This window comes from Syngnathoides biaculeatus, chromosome 10 (genome assembly GCF_019802595.1).
Source record: "Syngnathoides biaculeatus isolate LvHL_M chromosome 10, ASM1980259v1, whole genome shotgun sequence".
In the NCBI taxonomy this organism is placed as follows: Eukaryota; Metazoa; Chordata; class Actinopteri; order Syngnathiformes; family Syngnathidae; genus Syngnathoides; species Syngnathoides biaculeatus.
Genome location: NC_084649.1, coordinates 26842304 through 26866505, shown reverse-complemented (window position 1 = coordinate 26866505; position 24202 = coordinate 26842304). Strand labels below are relative to the sequence as shown.

At 45.9% G+C, this 24202-nt stretch overlaps 1 protein-coding gene across 1 annotated transcript; it reads right to left on the bottom strand.

The window, feature by feature from the left end:
* Positions 1-514: 514 nt before the first annotated feature.
* Positions 515-23440, bottom strand: ece1 (endothelin converting enzyme 1). Its single transcript, XM_061832755.1, has 18 exons — positions 22964-23440; positions 17831-17969; positions 14695-14907; positions 14470-14594; positions 13748-13894; positions 13597-13662; positions 12347-12535; positions 11342-11484; positions 11064-11178; positions 8300-8410; positions 8132-8230; positions 7985-8062; positions 7814-7917; positions 6839-6949; positions 6653-6720; positions 5949-6139; positions 5723-5818; positions 515-4188 (listed from the first exon to the last, which is right to left on the bottom strand). Exons 1-18 carry the CDS (start codon positions 23090-23092, stop codon positions 4012-4014), a joined length of 2301 nt encoding a protein of 766 aa, XP_061688739.1. The 5' UTR covers positions 23093-23440; the 3' UTR covers positions 515-4011.
* Positions 23441-24202: the final 762 nt, after the last annotated feature.

Sequence of the window (24202 nt, the reverse complement as noted above, 5' to 3'; positions counted from 1 at the left end):
CATGTTTATACTTGCGCATACATGGGAGCTTCAAGCATTATGGAAATTGCACCCAAGGATTAGCCAGGCATGTTGGAGCTCCATGATTCTTTCTCTTATTTCCTGTCTGGATTCTTGAGATTTTTCCATGATTTCAAACAAAGAAGGTGTCTGAGGTGTGGCTCTGATTAGATCCCCAGGTGTGCCGTCAATTAGCACAGGTTGTCCGTTAACCTATCAGGAGCTTCTAAAGTCATGACCTCATCATTTGGGCTTCCCCGTATTCTTTAAGGACGTTGTACTTTTTATGTATGTAAACTTTTGACCACAAAGATGAGTAAATAAAAATCTCCTGTTATTGTGGCATTTAACTAAATATATTTTGGTGATCCTGGCTGACCTGAAACAGGAGCGGTTTTGTCTGATTTGACTTCAGCTAGTAAGACAACAAATGAAATGTGTTTATTCGCCATCTCTAGAAATGACAAAATAGCGTACAGAAAATGGATGAAAAAGAGAAATGGGGGAAAAAAAATGTGTTTTATGATCATTTTATTAAGCAAAATAGTTTTACACATAAAATCAGAAGTGGTAAAGTTGGTCTGTTTTGGTTGAGAGTGCCATTCTTGGTTTTTTTCCCCGTAGGCGTTCATATCAGTCCAAAATTGGCTTTGTCACAAAATACAACAATTCATCTTAACATTCTCCTGATAAAATTTATGACAGCCTCACGATGTTGTACTACCCCCAACCCTCCCGGACAGTGCAGCTCTCCACGCAATATTTGTATTATACATTCTATTAATTCTGTATATGGCTTTTGAATCCTCTCGAAGTGGACTTTCATGTTTCAACAGGCCCAAAATAAAAGTTTAAAAAATATACACTGGTCCCCGACTGAGGATTATCGGAAAATGTGACATAAATAAAACATAGTGGTGCCTTCAGATACAAGTTAAATTTGTTCCATGACCACGCTCACAACTCAAAACACCCATATCTCAAATAATCTATCCCCACTGAAATGAATGGAAATGCCATTGTTCAGTTTTAGCCCCCCCCCCCCCAATTTTTTTATGAGGAAAACCCGCACTTTTTAAAATCGTACTTCATGAAAAAGGAATACAATAACATAGTTAAGCAGAATATAAGAACCAAACTGTTTGTTCAGTCCACTTCATTGTGCCCACCTCAGCCACTGGAAAGCGGTATAGTCATGTAGACACAAATGAAAAGGAGAAGTACTTCTACTAGGTGACTCGGTAGGATGCTCCAATATTAGTCATCTTTTGTAGACAAAATAAGAATATATGCCTGTAGTACTGATATATTATCTATCTACACGTGTTGCTCCACCGTTTGTATTTATTCATTGCTTCTGAAAGCGTGACAATGGTTGGTAACTGTTAGCATAGCATAGCATAGCATGGCGTTTTGCATTGTTTGTTACCATTAAGCTAACTTTTTTAAGGGAAAGCTATGTGCTTTTCTTTAAAATCCACGATGTGTAATTCTTAATGTTTAGTTTAACCGTAAACCAGCCAGGAGTGCTAATTAACATCTTGAAGACTTTCACTATTTTCCGAATTGCTCCTTGTTTAGAATCGAGTTGAAATGAGATGACTGTCACCATGCAGCGCTGACGTTTTGAGTATCCACTTGAAAGTTTAAAAAAAAAAAAAAAAAAAGGACAAACGCGTATCTCGGGTCGCTCATATCTCAAGGCACCACTGTAGAAGTGAATAAAGTACAGTATAGAGCTCGTGCACCTATGTCATAAAATCACGTAACTTGTTTACGTCGCCATATTGCCGGTCTAACAAAGTATTGTTCAACGCTAAGTCGGTTGGAGACAACACAAAATATGTCTGATAGCACGACGCCCAGAGTCTTGTCCGATACAATTGGACATTTAGAAGGTGACAATAAACGAAGGTACGTGGAAAAATTAGATAAACTCGCCATAGAGGACCCGTATTTAATGCCAAAGTCGATGTTTTCACCAATAAGAAATTGGATTCCGCTTGTCTTGGACAACTGGATCTACACATGAGTAAGTCGTCGAGATTTACACGGAAAAGTTCAAAAGCATATAAAAGTCTGGACGCATACAAATACTTCGTTGCTGGATCTGTTCTCAATCAGGAACAAATCCCACGTAGTGATGGAGCGGAAGTGTGTTGCGGCCACACATTAAAATTCGGTGAACCTGTCCGTGACGGACATTTTTTTTCTTGAAAATATGCATTGTTCTCCAATGAGTCCAATGCGTATTTAAAAAAAACAAAATAAACCGCTGGGATAGGCTTCAGCCCCCATAAGCGGAAGCGTGTTGCACCCGCACGTTAACCTACATAAACCTCTTGAGTGACCGACGGTTTATTTTCTTTTTTTAAATACGCATTGGATTCATTTGAGAACAATGCATCTTAGAAAAAAAAAAAAAAGTCTGTCGGGGAGAACTTTACTGAAGATTAATGTGTGGCTGCAACACGCTTCCTGCACGTTGTTGACGACTCCCTGTCGTTTTTTTGTTTTTTTTGGGGGGGATGCATTGTTCTCAAATGAGCCAAATTTGCATTATAAATACTTTTTGGTAACTTGAGATTGAGAAGAAGAATTCCTACCTGAAATGACGCGATCGCTACACAGGCGTGTGTGTATATTGGTTGGGCACCATGCATCATGTTTAATTGCCGAAATCCATCGATATTTTCTGGTCTTTTTAGCTGGTATTCCATTGAATGATCTCTTTGAATATCTGTCTCGTCTGTTGTGACAACCAACAGCACAACGGGTCTCGGGGCATTGTGAATATTCTGCTCCGGTTCGAGCAGCTCTGTTTGACCGGCAATATGGCGCCGTGAAAATGGTGACGTCGCGTGCACGAGCTCTGTAGAGAGGGGTTTCCCAGACTTGGTTTACTGAGCATTGATCACCCCATTTCTTGTCAAGGGCTCACTAGTTTAGGGTTATCGTAGTACATTCATGTGTGTTCGTGTCTATGCTGTGGCAATCGGCGCCAGATGGTTAACATCGGAGGGAACCGAAAGTTTGGGAAACCAGGCGCAAAAAAAAAAAAAAGCAGCTCAGTGTGTGTCATTCCGACATTTTAGAAAGTTGTTCTCTCAACTTGAAAAGATATACTTCCAGTGTTCAAAAAAAAAAAAAAAATGCACATTTATAGCTCAGCAGTCCTAAAAAAGGAACGTGTCATGGGAAACTGCCTTTTTTATTGGCTTGTGTACAAAGCCAATAAACGCAAACTGTCACGGGCCGATTTATGTAATAACCACGGTCACAATAATTTTTTTGATGCGTGACATTGGCAGCTAGGCGGAGTGAAGTTCTCGAACACTCCTGCAACTCTACCATGCGGCAACAGCCACATCCCTCGTGGCTGTGACGCCCCCGCTATTACGTCAAAGTCAAAATCAGAGCAGACCTGCAATGAATCGTGTCAAATGGGCAGATTAGTGTTTGCGTCCGATAAATGTCGCATATCAATTTTGTCAATGCGATGGCGGTGTTGGGCTATTTGGGTTTTTGATGCTCCGCATGCACACAGTATAGTGTATATAAAGTGCTGCCTCCATGAGTGATAATACTTTTTCTTCTTCCTTACACGCTCGTCCCTCAAGTAGAAGAATGCAAAAATCCCCTATGGCTATATTCGGTTGCCATGGTAACGTCAACCAGCAGTACAGAATATGTGTCGGTCGCTGGCATGGGCACGGCCGGCCCCTGAAAATGGGCGAATTTCAGCAAGACAAGAAAACGCGTGTCGAGTGTCTAGAACTTTTGATCCTTGGGGTATTTTTCTAGAAGCACGTCACAGACATGTTATTAAGACACTTGGGGAACGGTTGTGACTTGCGGTGGGGAAACAAAAATGCATAAAACGTCTTCTTTAAAGTCCAGAAAAGTGTGTTGGAGATGCCATCGTCCACACAAAGCAGGCACATTTGTTCGTGACGTAGGCCGACGCGGATTGAGAGGTTCTTCTCGGTTCTTCCAGTCCACTGCGAGGCCTTACCACAGCTCACACTTGTGTTTGGGGTTCATGGGCGCGCCGGCTTTGCAGCCAAAGTGCTCGGAGAACTCGTGCGAGTTGGAGACGGTCCCGATGACTCGGAACCTGGACGGGCTGTGCGGGTCGGTGATGACGCCCTCGTGCGAACTCTCGGGCGTCCTGACGGAGCACCACACCTGGTAAGGGGGGAAAAAAAGAAGTCTCACTCGTCAGCTGCGACGCTTCGGGGCCCTCGCTTGTAAACCCGCTGACGACTGCGTGAGCTCGCCGGCCGTTTCCTTCCATCCTGTCTGTTCTCCGAGGGAAGTGGCCGCTGACTTTATGGTCTTATCTCAAGGTTACAAAAGAGAGACTGGGAGGGTAAAGGAAAGGCAAAGTGGTGGGTGCATTTTCCGTTCATCCTGAAAGTTTTCACACGAAAGCCCAATCGCCCGAAGTGGACAGTGTATTGTACACATTGTAACTTTTCAAGTCCAACACGAGTGTAAAAGCAGCATGGCCTGCACATGCATCTGAATGGATATTTATGTAATCAATACAATTCCTCAAATTCTTTTGAATACTACAAAAAAAAAAAAAAAAAAAAAATCCGTGCATTTTCTGAGCCGCTCAACTTTAGTCATGTCCCAGATGTTTGTCACTCAGTGGTGTTTCCAACCTGTGCAAAATGTGGAATATTCCACAAGAACTTTGCATCGTTCAAATTGTTTGGAGGCCATGGAAAGGCCCAAAAGAAGTTGACTTATTTATTTTTTTGTGTATATTAAATGATATTTCAACGATGACTTAAAATCTTGGCTTGGTACTGCGACTCAAATGTTTTGTATGGCCACGTTTTGTTGTTGTTGAATGACTGTAAGGTGATTGGTGTCAACATAAACGCCATTATAGATCATCAGTCCATTTTCATTAGCTGCTTATCCTCACAAGGGTCGCGGGGAGTGTTGGAGCCTACCCCAGCTGTCAACGGGCAGGAGGCCACACCCTGAACTGGTCGCCGGCCAATCGCAGGGCACATGCAGACAAACAGCCGCACTCACAAGCAGACCTACGGGCAATTTAAAGTGTCCAATTAATGTTGCATGTTTTTGGGATGTGGGAGGAAACCGGAGTGCCCACCCGGAGAAAACCCACGCAGGTACTGGGAGAACATGCAAACTCCACACAGGAGGGTCAGGGATTGAACCCGGGACCTCAGAACTGTTAGGGCAACGCTTTACCACCGTGCCACCGCTATTGTAGTTCCTGTATTTGCTAATTATTGGGGAAAAACTACTTCCTGTTACTTTCAGTCTTGTTATTCAAATGAGGAGTTTGAGAGCTTTTTCAGGAGTTCTAACATCAGATTTCGAGTTTAAAAAAAAAAAACAAAACGAAAAAAAACAACAACAGCAACAAAGAGCTTTTCAGTTCATTTCCAGAGTTACAACAAGCAAATTGGACCAATTCCTACGACTGGCAGAGTGTGCAATATTTCTTTTGTCCAAAGTCAACAGCGATCCTAATGAGGACAAGCACAAATGGAAAACGGATGGATGGAGTACTTAAGAGTGTACTGAGTAGCCAGAGAATGTTGGAATAAGAATGGGAAGAATGGGGCTGGGGGTGCTCTAATTCGGGCCATTTATCAGGTATCTGCGTCCCCTTATTCGTGTAGCGATGATGCAAACGCAAAATACAGAGGTGGACATGCACACGCTTGACACGCACCTGTGCAAATCCCACAAAAAAGAGCTGGCGGTTGGTCATTCCCAGGGCTGGCAGCGTGGCTTCCTCACCGTTCTTTGCGACCCAATTCACGTAAGCCTTGCAAGAGGAGAGGGGGGGGGGGGGGGGGGACGACGACACCATCACGTTACACGAGCCGGACGTACCGAAAGCTCAGTAACAGACTTCAAACGGTACTCGAGTGCTTCAACGTGTGCGCCTTGTTCACCTCGTAGGCGGCCTTGAGCCCGCCGTTGTCGGCGATGTTCTCTCCCAGCGTGTGGCGACCGTTGAGGGGCTCCCGGTTGACGCTGTAGTTGCCGTACTGCTCCACCATGCACTGCGTCTGCTTCTTGAAGGCCTCCACAGACGAGTTCTTCCACCAAGAGCGCAGGTTGCCGTCTTTGTCGTATTCCCTCCCTTTTTTTTTTTTTTTTTTTTGCATCACAATATTTCCGTCATATTTCCTACATATGTTCAAATGTGGCCTTCGCAGCGATCCCTCGCGACGGGGACCAAGTCCTGCTGCAAAGCAAAAACTTGCAATTGCTGCCCCCCATTTGAAAAATAATAAATCTAATCTTTTGAGATAATTTACTTGCAGCAGAGCGAAAACATACACAAGATACATCAAAATTGCTGCTAACAACCCAGGCTAAACAGCTCCACTATACAAAGACTTGAAATAGAGTCAAAATGTATCATTTCAACATAATTCTTTCGACATTAATTATCCAGGGTTTTGGCGCACTCTTGTGGTATTTTAGGGTGATATCAAAAGAATTAAAGAACGTGAATAGGTACATTTTTTAGCGAAAAAAGAAAGGTTGGGTCCGAAAAAAAAAAAGGTGAACAGTAAAATAAAATATTCAGAGCATTACGATATTTGATGTATTTTTATGTTGAAGTGTTAAAAGACAAATGATTGCCAACCTTGGTCATCAAAAGCGTGAGTCAGTTCGTGCCCCATGACGACCCCGATTCCACCAAAGTTAAGAGCCCTGCAACATCCCAAATAAAACAAAAAAGTCGCATTATTATCGCAGAGCAGGAAAAGGAACTTTAGATTTGATGTCGTTATTCCCATGCAAGTGGCGCGACTTCCAAGTCAAGACTCACTTGGGCCAGTGGCGGCTGTAGAACGGGATTTGGAGGATTCCCGCCGGCAAAACCATCTCGTTCTTGGTGGGGTTGTAATATGCATTCACCGTTGGGGGGGTCATGCTCCACCTGCGACAAAAATATGCATTTAGTGACATGTCTTGGGATACATACGAGTGAGCCCAACTTTTGTTTCTTTTTTAGATACGCGCTGCCCTGAGGGCCAATTTTTGCTTTGACTTGAGATACGAACCTTCTATCGTGCCAGTGAACGCAACGCAACGCACTTTACAATCCGCAGCAGTTTTGCAGATTGTGAATAATTCTTCAAAAAACAAGCTTCAAACTATATTGACCGTCCTAGTTAAACAACGCAAAATAAAGAGAATGAAATAGTATCTATTTAAAATACTTTTGCCTTAAATTTCATTCCAACAAATAACATAAAATGCCACTGACGTGCAAACACATAGCAAAACGAGTCTTGGTGTTATGAAACTTCATGCAGCTGCTATTTCGACAAACGGTGGAGCAACACACGTTGACAGACAATATCACAATGCTGACAGGCCTATTTTCCTTATCCTCTGTGACAAACCGTCCCTTCTGCATGTGTGCTCCTCACACCTGTCGATCAACTCACAGCTCAAGTCATGTCATGTCATGATCCAAGCCGCTTGTCCTCACAAGGGTTGCAGGAAAGCCGGAGCCTATCCCAGCTAGCTTTGGGCGAAATGCGGACTACACCCTGAACTGGTCGCCAGTCAGTCGACACCATCACTGAGCGGGAATCGATCCCACGCTGCCCGGACCAATCGCAGAACTGTGAGGCCGACGCTTTACCAGCTGATCCACCGTGCCACCCGGTTCTTCGCATTATTTTTGTTTTACGTTTGATTTCATGTTCGGCACTTTTTTTTTTTTTTACATCTGCGGTTGTTGTTCAAGCGCTCTCCCGACTGCGTACACGATTCAGAAAGTAGAGCCACTCACTGGTTTCTGTTCGGAATTTTTCTCAACTGGTCGGCTGTCACTCTGGCGGAGAAGTTGTAGTACTGCATGACGTTCTGGAAGTACAGATCCGGCACCACCTCGAACTAAGAGAAAAGAGTTTGGTTGTATTGATGAGGCGCGATTGGCTTTAATGCCATCACGTCGACTTACATCGTTGAATACTTTGTCCAGCCTTGTGGTGTTCATAATGAACTCCGGGTAGCCCACCATGTTGTAAATTGCATCTGCCTGTTAAAAATCCAATTCATTTTAAATGTCACCTATACCCACAACAGTTTGCATTTTTCGCCCTCGCACCTTCTCTTTCGCGGCCTTTTTCGTGTCCACGTCCATCCAGCTCACGTACTTCAGGCCGTCCTCAAACGCGCTTTTGATCTCCCCGACCATGTTCTCGGCCTGCGGAGCGGACAAAAACGGCACGGTGAGAAGCGAGTCGTTTCACGCCGGGCCAGCGTTTTCCCTCACAATGGCCTTGCTGTCCTCGCTGAAAGTGGCCTTGACAAACATGGCGCCCAGGGCGAATCCCAGCCCGCTGTCCGTGTCGCTGACGCACAGTTTCCAGCGAGGAGTGCAGCTCTGCGACATTGAAATAGCAGAAGGCGAAGATCATTGGGGTTTTGTTTTGTTTTTTTAAATCACGAGAATTTTCAGGTTCAGATGTCAAAACAGACTACGTAGGATACAAAGAAGTAGTAGGACGCAGGAAGTCAAAATGGAAAGTCCACAAGACAAAGTGACGTGCGTTGATGAAGTGCTGCCTCCGCCAGTGAAAATCTCGTTTCCATGAGACAAAAGCGACTCATTTCAAGCAGTGCGACAAGCGGACCTTACGTCTTCATCCTTTGTGTATTTTGAACAAAGGTGCTCAGTGACCTTGCCTTAAAACACCCGGAAACAGTTTGAAATGAAAAAAAGATTAAGAGGCAACTTCATATTCACACAATACACAAAATGTCGAGTATGAGTGTGACGTCCTCCATGCTAAATGCCGAGGACAAGGGAGCTATTCTTAGATACTTGAAATTGGAAAAAAAATAACGGATTCCGTGACGAGTCTGCTGTCCGGGATTACTGCAGTCACAGTCACTGTGGTTTGCGCCGTCGCACTCGCAAATCTGCAGTCGAGCACGAAAAATCACGCGCGTAAAATTTTGTTAAGAGTGGAAATACATAGATATTGAAAGACGTCGCTTATTTGCGTCATCTTGATCACTGATCCAGAGCAGTGACCCCACAGCCTGACGTCTTTTTTTGCTGCTCAGCCTACTTTTACTTCCTGACACCGCCCCCCTCCGCTCTTAAAGGGGCACACTCATAATTACAAACAGAACACACACACAAGCAACTTTATATCCGCAGGCATGACTGGTGGACCACACCCGTAACTTTTTTCAAATGTGAGTGACTGAAAGGGATCCAAAGCAATATAGCCAAGGCTGCTCTTCATTTGAAATGATCATCCCCAATATATGATATCGGTACACCGTTTGATCAGCGGCGCATTAGCCTGCATCAAACATGGCTGACGTTTATTTGTTCGGTCCTTTTGTCCATTCATCTGAAGGTTAATGTGTGCGTAGGTGGTGAAAACAGAAGCCGCAGTCAAACTGGAAACACAAAAGGCTTGATTCACGCATGTTGTTACATCAACTAATTCCAGAGCGTCTGGTGCTGCTCAGCCCTGAAGAGGAGTACACACACAATTTGAGTTCTTCCCCTGCCTTGTCAGACATATTTACCAGCCGATCTACGTTCCTCCCCTCGACCCACGGGCATGAGCTGTGGGTCGTGACCGAACGAACAAGATCCCGGATACGAGCGGCTGAAACGAGTTTCCTCCGCAGGGTGTCCGGGCTCTCCCTTAGAGAACTGCTGAGAAGCTCAGGCATCGAGAGGAGCCAGATGAGGCGGCTGGGGCATCTGATCCGGATGCCTCCCGGAGGCCTCCCTGGTGAGGCGTTCCGGGCCTGAGACCCCGGGGACACGCTGGAGAGACTATGTCCCTCGGCTGGCCTGGGAACGCCTCGGAAGACCTGGAAGAAGTGGCTGGGGAAAGGGAAGTCTGGCTATCCCTGCTGAAGCGACTTCCGCCGCGAGCCGACCCGGAAAAGCGGTAGAAAATGGATGGATGGAAAGTAAGGTACGCGCACTTTGCTGTAGGGGTGCTGCTACTCAATGCTCTAAAATCTATTACTCTACTGATCATCCTATTGACTAATCGAGTCGCAGGATTGAAAATATCTACGCTGCATTATTAAACAAACAAATATTTATGTAGGCGGCATGGCGGCTCAGCTGGTAAAGCGTCGGCCTCGCAGTTCTGAGGTCCCGGGTTCAATCCCGGTCCCGGCTGTGTGGAGTTTGCATGTTCTCCCCGTGCCTGTGTGGCTTTTCTCCGGGTGGGCACTCCGGTTTTTTGCCGCTGTTTGTCTAAATGCGCCCTGCGATTGGCTGGCGACCAGTTCAGGGTGTACCCCGCCTTGACAGCTGGGATAGGCTCCACCACTCCCTGCGACCCTGGTGAGGATAAGCGGCAAAGAAAATTGATGCCTTCATCAAGCTCCGCACAATAATAGCAATGCCTGAGCATGTGTTTAAAATGATTTAAGATTTAAAAAGGAAATAGTACTGCATGTGCGTACGCCACTCGAGATCCATTTATTACCCCGTCGGGCCCAAATGGACACTGGTGGAGCACGTCACATATTTAGAGTTGGGATCAGATGAAAAGGAAGGATGAGGACCAAAGTAGCTGCATGAATACACGCAGTCAAGGGTCAAAAGGAGTTTGGTGGTAACACAGGACTCAGCTGCAATGCCACATAAAACTCACACACAGGCACAGACGCTGTCTTTGTTATTACAGCTTGACTGGCTTACAAAACAAACAGGATCTCACCCTGATAAACGCTAAAAGGTCGCTTGCACTTGCTTCGCATACTTTTCTCTGCCGGCCCGCTTTCTAAAACACAGCAATCCACTTGAGGGCCAAGCTATTTCCTGTGTAATACTGCAGCGCAGCACAACAACACGGCAACCGTCGCGCGATTTTGCGCGTGTCAATTCGCGCCGTTGATAAGGCGGCGACTTACTTCTGCCCTCCATATTTTCACCACAAAGTGGGGACTGGGGAGTTTTACGCAACTGCATGTGGGCGTGAGGTGAAAGAGGAGTTCAAACGAAAACAAAAGAAACAAACTGTGACGGAGAAAAATCAAAATACGCTCACCTTTTTAGTTCCGTACATGACCTCGAGGAAGCGCTGCTCGACATCCTGAAATCTCTGGTCCAAGATGGAGACCATCTTCCTCACCACCTTCATGATCATGTAGTTGTTGAGAAGGCTGCAAAGCAGATACGGTTAGGGCTGGGTGAAAAAAAAAAAAAATCAATATTTACAGCATACATTCTTTTTTGGGGGACCTGTCTTATACCTGGGACTCTTTTATGATGTCCTTGATCAAAAGGAAGGGCTTGTGTATGACGCACGAAAGAACGGAATCAAACCTTTTATTGGTGTTTGTTATGAGCTCCGACACTTTCTGGAGGTACTCCTTGGCGTAGACCACCACCGGCTCGGCCTCGGTGAGCGACACAGGCGCGAACACCTCGTTGAGGTACGGTATCCAGTCCACCGCAGGAGCCAGACTCTACGCAAAAAAAAAAAAAAAAAAGCACAAGTTGACCATATTCAGGCGTTGCTCCTGCGTACGTACTGTACAACACGCTGTCGGGTTTAAACCCAACCGCTGGACTGAATACGCAAAGGAAGTGACAGAAGAGGTCTTCGATTTGGGCCTGACCAGCAGCGTCTCCAAACCACCTTCTGAATCAGCCCTCTTTTCATTAGTTTCTCAGGTCAAAAGGTCACAAGGCTACAAATTCAAACGGTGGAACAGATGGCAAGACCGACACAAAGACGAATACGAAAGCAAACGTTTCTTCAAAGCTGCAGCATCGTCCTGATAAAGCTGCTGGAGATCTGATTTACGGCCCGTTGGTGGTGTTGAGTCAGCAAGGGGGTGCGCCACCCCTCCAGATGTCGCTGGGTCGCACTCCGCTCGCCAAGAGAACGATTCGGGCACGGAGGATAGAAACTAAATGCATGATAAAATAATCATTCTAACACACACACACCATATCTGTATCAATAAGTCAACTTTTGGACACCACTAGCCAAAAAGAAAACCAAATTCTAGCAAGTTTAGCTTCAAATCATCGTGCCATCAAACTGTAATTATGCTCAGGAAGTGCTGCTTTCCATCTTTGTGGTGGAGTGAGACGACTGGAATGTAGAGAATGAACCTGTTTGGGCATCACCGTCGCTCAATGGGCATTGTACTGCTCCTTCCGGCGTGTTCATCTCGGCGTATAACACACACTCCGCATGAATTTGACGAAGACCACTCAAGGGCAATAATACCAGTTGTTGTTTTTGCGCACGCTGTCTGCGTGAACATAAGTTGTTTCGAGTTCCCACGACGTGCGATCCGGTATCGAGCCGGGACTTACCTTGAGGTCTTTGGCCTCCATCTTGTGGTAAATGAGCTCCTCGTCCCGTCTCTCCTCCACGGGGACGGTGATGTTGGCCAGGGCCGTTTCAAAGTCCACAATCTCCCCCATGAGCAGCCGAGACGTCTCCTCGGAGCCCCCCAGGAGGACTCCCAACTCCACCAGGAAGTTCTGGTATGCGGTCAGATACTGCAAAAAGTGTGATGCCGGGGGCAGGGTTAGAAAAAAAAAAAAATTAGCAGGGGAATACTCAAGCGTGCAAAAACAAGCTCATCCCCCGTTTGATGATTTGTGTTTTTCTTTTTTTCTGAAAACGTGACACTTATGGCCCAATACGTGACATATAAATGACATTTATTGTGCTCATTTATTGTTTCAAATGGTTCAAAGAACGAAAAAGCAAGACTGACCCACTTTTTAACAGCATTTTTCCCTCCACAGATGACAATATAAAAAAACCATAAATTTCATTCAAATAATATCCATTCATTCATCCATTTTCCATACGCTGATCCTCATCAGGCTGGAGCCTATCTAGAGAATTAATATATACATTAAAAAGTACTGGCTATCGTATTTGTAATTAAACTTCAAATTTAGAGTACAAAAACATTTCATATACGCATATTTATATAGAAATGTAGCAAGTTTTGATGATTGCGAGTTATTGATTTCATAATAGAGTGGTCGGTCAGTTGTGAGTTATTTTTTTCAGTGAGTACGCTCGTAACGCAAAACTAAAACCAAACTATATCATAAATTGTCTTTCCCTGATTGAAATGAATAAAAATGCCAGTGACACCTTCGGGCCTGGAAAAAAAAAAAATGGCAATGTTTTGACAAAGAATATTCGACTCATTATTGTACTTTGTTACAATGTACAATCATGAAATAAACCACATTTAAAGAAATTCATCAGTTATTTGCACATTTTGTTTTTTGCTTCAATTCAACAGACATTGCACTAATCCCTCTGGTGTTTGCGCCTTGGCCACCTGGGGGCAGTATCACAAAATACCAGACATGCAGAAGAGCTCAGCTCCTCATGACACTGCAGTAATATTGCAGTAATGTGACTACTGTCTATGTCTTGGGCCACCGTTTGTGTTCAAATATTTGGTGTTTGAAACTGCGACACTGAGGCTATTCGTTAGCCTCTCTATGGCATTTTGCATTTGTTTGCTGGCATTAAGCTAAGGGGACTTGAGTGAACGTTTTGCGGTTGTTTCAAATGCACCAAATGAATTTACCTTTTCATTGGCCGTTTTGTTGAGGTAGTAATCCCGCGACGGGAGGCCCAGGCTGGACTGATCCACCTGCGTTGCCACGAGAAAACATCCTCAGACGTCAACGTCCCACGAAAATCAGGCTGAGCGGTCGAACGGACAAGGTGAACGGCACCTGGATGATGTTACTGGAGGAGTTCTTGGAGTCGGTACTGACATACACGGTGAAGAACGGCGAGGTGCGGTAGTTTGCAGACACGGCGCGGAGGACGTCCTGGAAGTTGTCTCTGTTCCAGGGTCCGGTCAGGGCCCATCCTCCCATCTGGAGGACACGGAAGAACGGGATTTTGTTTTCTATCACAGGAGTGGTGTGCAATGGATTCCATGCGGATGCTAACTGCTCTTTCATCAAAATCAGAACTGACTTCACCATGTGCATGGTGAAACTATGTATCGCAATGGAAATTTGACATTTTCAACTAAACTGCTAAAATAAATCCATCCGTCCATTTTTCAAGACGAGGATCATGGCAGCGCTGGACCCGATCCCAGCCATTTTCAGGCAGGAGTTTTCAGTTCAGTTCCACCCTGAACTGGTCGCCGGCCAATCGCAGGGCACGTGGGCACTCAAAATTACACCGTGGGGCACCATTAATTGAACAATTAATGTTGCATGTTTTTGGGATGCGGGAAGAATCCGGCGCCCCCGGAGAAAAACCTCCACAGGCACAGGGTGAACATGCAAACATCCGCACAGGCAGGGCCGGGATTGAACCAGGGACCTCAGAACTGTCAGGCCAACCCTCTACAGCTGCACCACACCGTGCTACGCTTACATAAATGAAGTTTGAATATTGATTATTTCTTAAGTTGAGAGGACTTGGGTGTCGCTCATACCTGCGTGATAAGTTCCTGCAACGGCTTCGCCCCCAACTCTTCGATCTTTGACTCGTTCATGCAGGCCCGGTAGTATCGCTGGGCCTTCTCCTCGGCTTGGCTCAGATCTTTCATCGTCGTGTTCTCTGCTCGAATCGCGACAAAAACAGGAAAAAAAAAAAAAATCGACCACGACATTTCAATAACGACAAAAAACAAAGACGTGGAAAGCCTCGGAAGCCTCACCTAATAGTTGCTTCATCACAAGCATGTTGTGCTCCCACAGGGTGCTGAAAGGCCCCCAGCGGGACTTGCCTTCAGGGAGGGGGTTGCTCTTTACCCAGCCCCCGCAGGCATAGTCGTAGAAGTCGTGGCAGGGATCCACCGAGCGGTCCAGGGCCCCCATGACGGCGCTGGCCACGGCGATGCACGGCTCTGTCAGGCAAATGCCCGGATGCGCTGCGGCCGAGACCAAAAAAGCGGGTTAACGACATTCTTCCCTCCTCCCTGGAATCGTGGGAACGTTTTGGTTGGGAAAGCCAAATTCATAATTGTGGCTTTGCAGGAGAATCTGGAAAGAAAGCATCATCGGGCAACACGCACATCATAAAAAGTCACATGACAGATACGACATTCTAGGGCACATCTTGACAGTCCTTACTGTGGAAATGTTTCAATGGGCATATTTTTATACTTTTAGACTCATATTGCGTTCAACCACACCTAGCGTACAAATTGCCTCTTTGGGATTTTGGCCTGTTTTACTGCCACTTCTCCTCTCTTTCTCCACCCTCCTCTCCTGCTGGGACGTGATGATCGAAGTGAGTCATCCGACCACGACGTGATTTGAGGTGGACTGTTGACTTTCCAGAGTCGTGGCAGTTTGTCATGAGCAAGGCTTGGCCACTGCCGAGAGGGGCGTGGCCAGGACGCTGCTCTGGGCGGTGACACCTGTCACCCGTCACAGCTGTTTCACATGGGGACTGTAATTCGACAGGCATTTAACTTGGAGTTTTTGTCACTGGCATTTGCCAGTTCATTGCCTTGTGTTAGTGAGTTGCATTCACTTCCTGTGGGACTCTCCGCTTCTACGTGCAAATTAGAGTAATCCTAATCACAGCGATACTGTGCCCTTTTGTTTGATCCTGTCCTGTTGAGTTAGTGAGTATGCTTCAGAGTCATGTCTTTTGGATCCCGCCTAGCTTACCGCTTCTGTACCTCTGCCTTGTCGGACTGCTACACCAGTTTCTGGAATAAACCACATTGAACATTATGCCTCTGCCCCAAAGTCCTGCATTTGGGTCTAACCCCATACTGGATGTACGTGGCACAGTGGATGATTTGCAACTATTCTCCCCCCCCCCCATCATGTGTACGGTGTCTTGCGATATCAACAAATGGCATGTCAAACAACTCATGCTTAGTTGAATATGAATTTACAGGGGGTTAAATTGGTACTACTTTAAGTCATTTTGTACATGAAATTGTTCCAAAACACAAAGTGAACAAAACCTCCAGCTCGTTCTTGTCCGAATGCACCCTTAGACGACTCGGGGTCTTTCCAGAAAGGGCGTCCTCAAAGGCTAAAAGGCGTGGGACAGGGATGGAGACAGAATTCCGAGAAAAGCACCCCGAGGAGAATTCATCGCTGTTCCTTCCGTTACGCCACCGCACGTCGTGACATACACGCTTGTGAATGGCAGGAAGTAGCGCACGTCTTCTCGTGGCAATTCAGAGGAAAACGACATTGCTCATCCATAAGGTTTTTTTTTTTTTGCTTTTTTTTGACGGAATGTTGAAGCTCATGGGAGAGGATGAGAAGGTGTTGTTGGGAAGCAAAGCCAAAAGGAGGGCTGGCAGAGTTTCCGCCCCACCCACCACAAATGCAATTGTGGGAATGGGAATATTTTGCTTAAAGGAGCCCATGTCCGGGACCACTCCAGTTAAGTTTGGGTTATTTATTAGTTATTATCCTGTAATGCTTGTTTTTTTTTTTTTTTTTTTATACACGAAAAAGTTGCATTTAACAACAAAGGGAAAGCAACAAAAGTAAGAGAAGTGTGCGTAAATGTCAACATGTATAATGACACACAAGTATACTTAAAGTGCCACTGTCATGAAATGCATGATTTTTACTATGTTATTGATGGAAAAGAAAAGGCAGCCCGAATGGACCCATCTGTTTTTTTTTCCCCCACCGCAAAACGTGATTTTGACGTGTATGGCTTTTCGTCACCCCCGCCATGAAAATCCTGTCGAGGGATTTGTTTTCCAGAAGAAGCAGGAAGTGACATCAAAAGCAGTCGCCCCCACTCAAGCGGTCTTGTCTGTTTATACTAGTTTTACCTGCTGAAAGGTCGCTCTCTGTTCCTTCGTGTTAGCCAAAATGCCGGCTCGTTGTATTGCCGGATATTTTTCAAACACTCGTGAGGATGGATTCACTCTTCATACTTTTTATCATGAAAAATGGATTGCACGGGTGCAAAGGAGGAGAGCTTCGTGGGTTCCAAATGACAGGTAGGTTCGTATATAGCTACAAAAAAAAAATAATAGTTTGGGGTGGGGGGTTGGGTGGGGGGGCGTAATCGTCTCAGAATGTAACAAAAGATCCGCCCACGCAAGTCAGGGGTACTAAATGTGTTGATGTACCCATCGGCGCCGAGCACGGCTCCGGACGAGGGGCACGGCTTCGGACGGGCTGGCTCATACATACTGTCTGGGAGTCTGTTGTTAGTTAGAAGTGATCCGCATATCATCTAATTATGGCGCTCGAAACGATTAGATAGATAGATAGATAGATAGATAGATAGATAGATAGATAGATAGATAGATAGATAGATAGATAGATAGATAGATAGATAGATAGATAGATAGATAGATAGATAGATAGATAGATAGATAGATAGACAGACAGACAGACAGACAGACAGACAGACAGACAGACAGATGAAGCTAGCTCGCCCCGGTCACTTCACTGGATTGTGAGATGTTTTCTTCTTTGAAAAGAGCTTCCGTGTCCCATTTTCAATGGTGAATGTCACGGGTGTGACGTAACGGGCGGACGTTTATAGGCCTGACACTTGACCTTTAAGTACAATGGTTTGAAAGAATGCGCGATTCGAGTGTTTCTTTGTGATGTTGATTAGTCAACGTTAGGTGCATCGGTCGCTAACAAAGCGACTTGCACAACCAGAAGTGTTGCACTTTGTGCTTCAGATGAAGAGTGAAATGCAGGAAGTGCGACGTTAACCGCTCACTTCAAAGCGGTCTTGATCGAGATCCTATCCCGTGAAATCAGCTGTAAAATCTTTGTCCTTGCATGAGTTTTATACTTGGCTGGGGGAAAAAAAAAAAAAAAAAAGCAAGTAAAAGAAGTACTCACTCTGGCGGTAGAAGACGGCGGTTGTGATGAGTGAAACGAAAAGGCCTCCGGACAGCGCGCAGACCAGAACCAGAAGCCATCGCTCCCTCGGCGTTCTATCGGGCCAGCACGGGAAGCCGCGGCCCTGTCGAAGACTCACCTGCGTACACATTGACACCTTTCAAAGGGGACCAGTGGAAAACGGACTTTTTTAATGAATTCTATACAAATACCGAACAGTGTTCCTTCCCTGTTCGGGCCAAAGCACTGTCGAGTATAAAAGTATTGCTTTGGCACCATTTTGTGGAATATTGGTGCCAAGAAAGAGCTGAGCTTCATGTGTTGCTTTGCCGACATCATGCGGCATCCAGCCATACAATTTCTGTATCGCTTATCCTCACTAGGGTTGACGGGTGAGAGGGAGCCCATCCCAGCCAAAGCACATTTTAACCATTTATTGGACTCCGGGGGATGAACAACTTTTTTTTTGGCACAGCGTGGCTTCTCACATGAACGCCGGACGCCCTTTATTGACGCAACCCCTCTTGGGGATTGGAGGCCTCAGTGAGAAACGAACTCGCGACCCCTGGTTTACCAAATCAATGCTCTAACCGCTGAGTTTTTGGGGCCCCATAATCGGACTCCAGGAGATTCAAAAATATTTCCCGGAATTTACCACATGATTTCACAACTGCGTTCGTCTCTGTTAGTGATGGACTCCAGCGTGTTCTGACCCCCCTGGATGAAGACAAAAACCCTGGAACTTGCAGAAGAGAACATCTTTGGCTGACATACCTTCATCCCGACAAAACATCGACCACAGAACACTAAGTATGTGAAAACTTAGCGGGGGGATCTGAATTCAGGGCAGCTTTGAGTGCTGGGTCAAAGGAATTTGCTTCCGACACGATGATCGCCAAACCGCGGCTCTAAACCGCCCCGACTACAACGCCACCGCAAATAATCTCGTCGACGCTGATTCCGCCGTGCGCATATGATTAGCCCAAGTTAATGCGGCTGTTGTCGAGCGCCGCTTAATCATTTTTGTTTGGAGCCACAAAGGGGAACTTCCCGTGACATCCTTGAAAAGCCTCAGTGGAATCATCCGCTGCAAAGTCAAGAACTCACTTCAGCCTCTCGGGTTTTACTGACTGTCGACCGTACGCCATCTTTCCATTTCCATTTCCATTTTCCAAGCCGCTTATCCATTTTCGTTTATTTTACTGATTTATTTTCAAGTGGGGATTGAGGGAGACACTCGTGCTAATAGAACTGCCAAATTTGATCTTTCAGTGTTCCCTTTTTACCAACAAAGGCAGCAGAGGCCCTATTATCGGATGATTCCGAGTGCTTATCCTGCGGTGTGGTGTGGGTTGTGCTCAGAGGCAATTTTCTTTCCCCGCGGGAGCGGCCAAGGCAGACAATCGAGAATGTTAAACCAGTTCAAGATTCTTCTTCTGAGGGGTCGCCACAGCGTGTCATCTTTTCCCCACCTGGTCAATCCGAGCAAGAACGTCAACATCTTCATTTCTGCCACCTCCGGTTCCGCTTCCTGTTGTCTCTTCAGCGCCACCGTCTCTAATCCGTACTCGAACCGGTTCAATATTAACGATCGGAAATGTTGACGCGTGTGGCCGAGCGATATGTTCCGATGTAAAACATCGCCGTGTGCGTAGCGTGCCTAGCGCAGTAAGATTAAGACTAGATATACACGATTCTACTTGAACCCCAGTCCTCAGAACGGTGAGGCCACCGCTCTCCAGCTGGGCCACCGCGCCACCCACGAAGATCATCAAGGATCGAAATGGTCGTTTTTTTTTTTGACTGCACACATGACGTAGGATGAATTAATAGTACTCCAACGCTTAGTCAGGCGCAACGTTGGCGAGCAGGCTACTTCCTGGTTTAGGGAAATTATGAAAGATGGACGAACAGGAGTATTCAGAGGGTGTGTGTGTGTGTGTGTGGGGGGGGGGGGTAGACTTATACTGCATGCCTTCTGGAAAAAAGTTAAATAGTAACAATATAACGAATAAAAGCAAATGAATTAACTTTTACGACACTTTTGCTGTTTAGAATTCAAGGAACAAAAGCAAGAGTGACTTCAAGACTACAAAGATGAAGTTAGTCGCGTTTACAGTACTGCAATTGGGAGGCAACCAGTTCAGGGAGTACCCCACCACCTGCGTGAATATAGCTGGGGTGGGCTCCGTCACTCCCGTGACATTTGTGAGGATAAGCGGCTCGGAAAATGGACAGATGGAGGGAGTTTACAGTACATGGAGTTCCAAATCGACACAAAATATACAGATAAATGTGACGCTACGATAACATTTGAAAATGCTTGACAATCTAGTGCACAGGTGTCAAACTCAAGGCCCGGGGGGCCAGATCCGGCCCGCCACATGATTATATGTGGCCCGCGAAGGCAAATCACGTATGTCAACTTCCGTGATTCTTGTTCAAATCTGTACCAAAATTTCAAATTGTCATTTCATATTTTTTTACATGAGCAAACATCAACAATAGTTGAAAAACCCATTACCCTTGATTTCTGATTCCAAAAGTGATTCCTAAATTTCACGTGTCAATATGATGAGGCGAGACACGATTTTTATGATTTCACAGTCATTGGGGCCCCCTTCAGGGAAACTGGAACTAAAATGTGCCCCGTGACAAAAATGACTTTGACACCCCTGCTCTAGTGTAAGCCCTGAAATGTGCGGTCATGAAGAATATGACGTTTTACCAGAAAAGCAAATGTTTTCTGTCCGATTTCACACGGTTAATTCCCCTCAGTGCACGAGCCAAAGTCACATTGTTTTAGTTTTCCCAGTAAAACGTTGGGCCTCACACCGCAAGCCTGCACATTCATGCAAACGTCTGACAGGTGGTTGAGAAACGTGTGGTTAGCAGCTTGGCTTCATTATGATTATGATGATGATGATGATGATGATGATGATGTCGGTTTTCAGCTTCAATCTAGCTCACAGTTTGTTTACATGCACAAAAAAAAAAATTACCATTGCAATACTGCAAGGAATCTAAGCTTTGAAATGCACGTGAATTTCTTAATCTGACTGCGTTTGGCCTTTTGGATGAAAAACTCCAGGCCATTGGACGAGAGAGCAAATTCCTCTGGCATGCAGATGCTTCCGTCCATCGAACGTGCGCCAGCCTCCGCGGGTGATGGGAACGTTTGATCCACAAGAAAAGAAACACACGGGGGAAATTTTTGTGCGAGGCCCGCTTCACGAAAAAAAAAAAAAAAAAAAAATGTATATTTCCACGAGGACCTTTGTTTTCTCCGCCTTTGAAAAACAATGTTGAAAGAAAAAGTTAGCGACTTGCGCCTAATGAAAAATTGTACATTTGAGGGAGTTTCCGAGAAGTACGGTTGTGTATTTCTTGAATCGAACCGCAGTTGTATTGTGTTGAAAAAGACAACAAAATATAACATCGAAATATGGAATTGAACCCAGTGCGATTAAACTGGGGACCAGGAGTGTGTGTTTTCTTTCGGCTTGTCCCTTTCGGGGTCGCCACAGCGTGTCATCTCAGATAAACCCACATATATGTTGGTCAAAGTCAACGACTTCAGGAACTACTGTTCTCATCTCATGGACGAAATATTCACCGCTTTCTCACACACACACACACACACACACACACACACACACACAACACACACACACACACACACACACACACACACACACACACACCACACACACACACACACACACACACACACACACACACACACACACACACACACACACACACACACACACACACACACACACACACACACACACACACACACACACACACACACACACACACACACACACACACACACACACACACACACACACACACACCTCTTTCTGATCGAAATGAGTTTATTGATTCAGGATTATCCAGAGCGATTATCCTGTGTTGTGTGCAAACACCATCAAGGCTGACCGTCGTAAATCTATAAAAAAAACCTGTTCAATTATCCTCACAAATCTTGACGTATGTGGTCAAAACCGAGTTGGGGGGGAGCCTCGGACTCCAAGATTTGGATGTGAAATGAAACGAAAGCCAATCGAGAACTCGAGATGTTGCCGGATGTAAACAAAGAAGCTGTTCGATTGTGTCTCCCAAGTCATTTAAAAGAGTCAAAATGTCGCGACGAGTTTCCAATCCATGCAGTTAACAAACAGATGAGTTAGCTTGACTTCTCTGTCTTCTGTTTTGTGCGTGTTTTCTGGCAATATGGCAGGCCCGTGTCACCAAGCTGCCTCTCCTGAGTCAGTCTCGGTACTAGACTAGACCAAATCTGGTTTGTGTGAGGACACTCGCAACTGTCATTGGGAATATCGTGATGTGTATGCTGTGTTGTTTCGGACGCCTCTCTGGTGAGGATTTCCGGGTATGTCCCACCAGAAAGATACCCCGAAGGACGGCCCGGGACACGCCGGAGAGACTGTGTCTCTGGACTGGCTCGGGAACGCCTCGGGATCCCTCCAGAAGAGCTGGAAGAAGTGCCTGGGAAAGGGAAGTCTGGGTATCCCTGCTGAACCAACTTCCCCCGTGACCAGGCCCGCAAAAGCGGCAGAAAATGGATGGATGGATGGATGGATGGATGGTGTGTTGTGTTGGTCATCTGGAGTACGCCACATTGTGAAGCCCATTGAGACTGTTTTCTGATTAAACATGACTGGATCAAACGGCAAAAGAGAAGTAAGCAAACACTTATGAATGGGGGACGCTCCGATTTTAGAAAGATGTTAAAAATCCCCTCCAACGATGTCTTGATTCAATTTCACCGCCATTGACAGCTGTGGAACTCAAATATTCATGTTCAAATGGAGAAGTGGCAGTGAATGAGTTCAAGTAAAAGACGTGCAATTGAAAGTTCAAGAAAAACAAAATATGCAGCTTCGTTTTTGAGGCGCAGAACAAAACCAAAAAAAAAAAACAACAATCTTTTTGTTTCATCTAAAGGGAAAGTCAGAAACGGGCCTTTCACTGCCTTCCTGTTCCCTTCAAAATCCGTCGCGTGACATTCTACAGGTTTTGCCGGATCCGAACAATATCTGGCTGCCGTTCTCGTGCAGCCTATAAACCTGTCAAGTGGCATTTTGTCGTTGGGCTTTGTCTTACTTGCATGGGTGTCGACGGGTAGCCATCCTCACCAGCGGAGTCCACAAGGTCCTCCTCGTCCAGCGTGGCTCTCTTGTACGATGACATCTGAAAATTCAGACGCAGAAAAGAGTCCCTGAGTGCCTCCATGCCGCCGGGTTCACCCCCGCCTCAGCTGTCTACTTCTCGGCGGCGTTTGGGGGCTCGGGTTTCGACCCGGCGTCCGTCGTAATTGAGTCGATCCGGTCGGTCTGGTTGCGCTGCGCTGACACCGCAGCGAGCCAATGTTTCAAAAGCATCCCGCAGCGATCCCCGTGGCCGCCGACACCGGACACGCCGCACGCCGCGACCCTAAAATCATTGAGCTTTCCTCTTTTACGGCTCGCTGGTTCCACCTGGTACGAGGGAAGACCGAACCGGTTCAAAAAACAGGAAGCAGTGGTGACTGTGACCCGTCTGTGTGTGTGTGTGTGTGTGTGTGTGCACATTCCCAGAAAGATTTGGGCAAACGCAGGCCACACCCCGTCTCTTTTCTATAGGACAAGATACTCTGAGAAGGAGGCGGTCTGGGGGTGGGGGGGAGGGTGTACAAACGTTCCCCTCCCACCACATGCTTGCTAGTGTCGCCATGGTAACTGACACCTGATAGGCTGCGAGTCTTCCCCTTAAAGCGTCATTGCAGACAGAGGCCTCCTCTGACATCTCAATTTCTTTCCACTTTGAACTAAACTTCACTAACTCACGTCGGAATCACGATCAGGACAATCTTTGTAGTCCAAGTATGTTTAAAAACACGGAAGGATTTGAAACCTTCATCTCCTCAAAATGATTATCAAATTTGTCAAAGCAGTAAATGTATGCTTCAAATGACAAAGGACCATTTGGGGAAAGGGTCCTGTCGGGATTTGGTGTCGATCATTAAAGTTATGCCTGAGGCAATATTTTTGAATCAAACTTTCCAGGAGTGATCCCGAGTTGGTTTTGGCGCCTCGTGTTGGAGACCCCGTGAATATCCTTTCACGAGGATAAACAAGCTTGAACAAAAAATGCTGACCTCGGGTTTTGTTGAGAACCCAAAAACTGGTGATTAGTTCTTCCGATAAACAGGAATTCCAGGAGGGCCTTTGCGATGCCTCATCTTTGGGCCCAAATGACAACTTTATTGGTCACCTCATACCGTGCATAAGATGGTCATGACCAACTACGGCAGTGATTTGAAAATTGAAGATCGAGAATTAGGAAAAGATGTTTTGGCGGGTC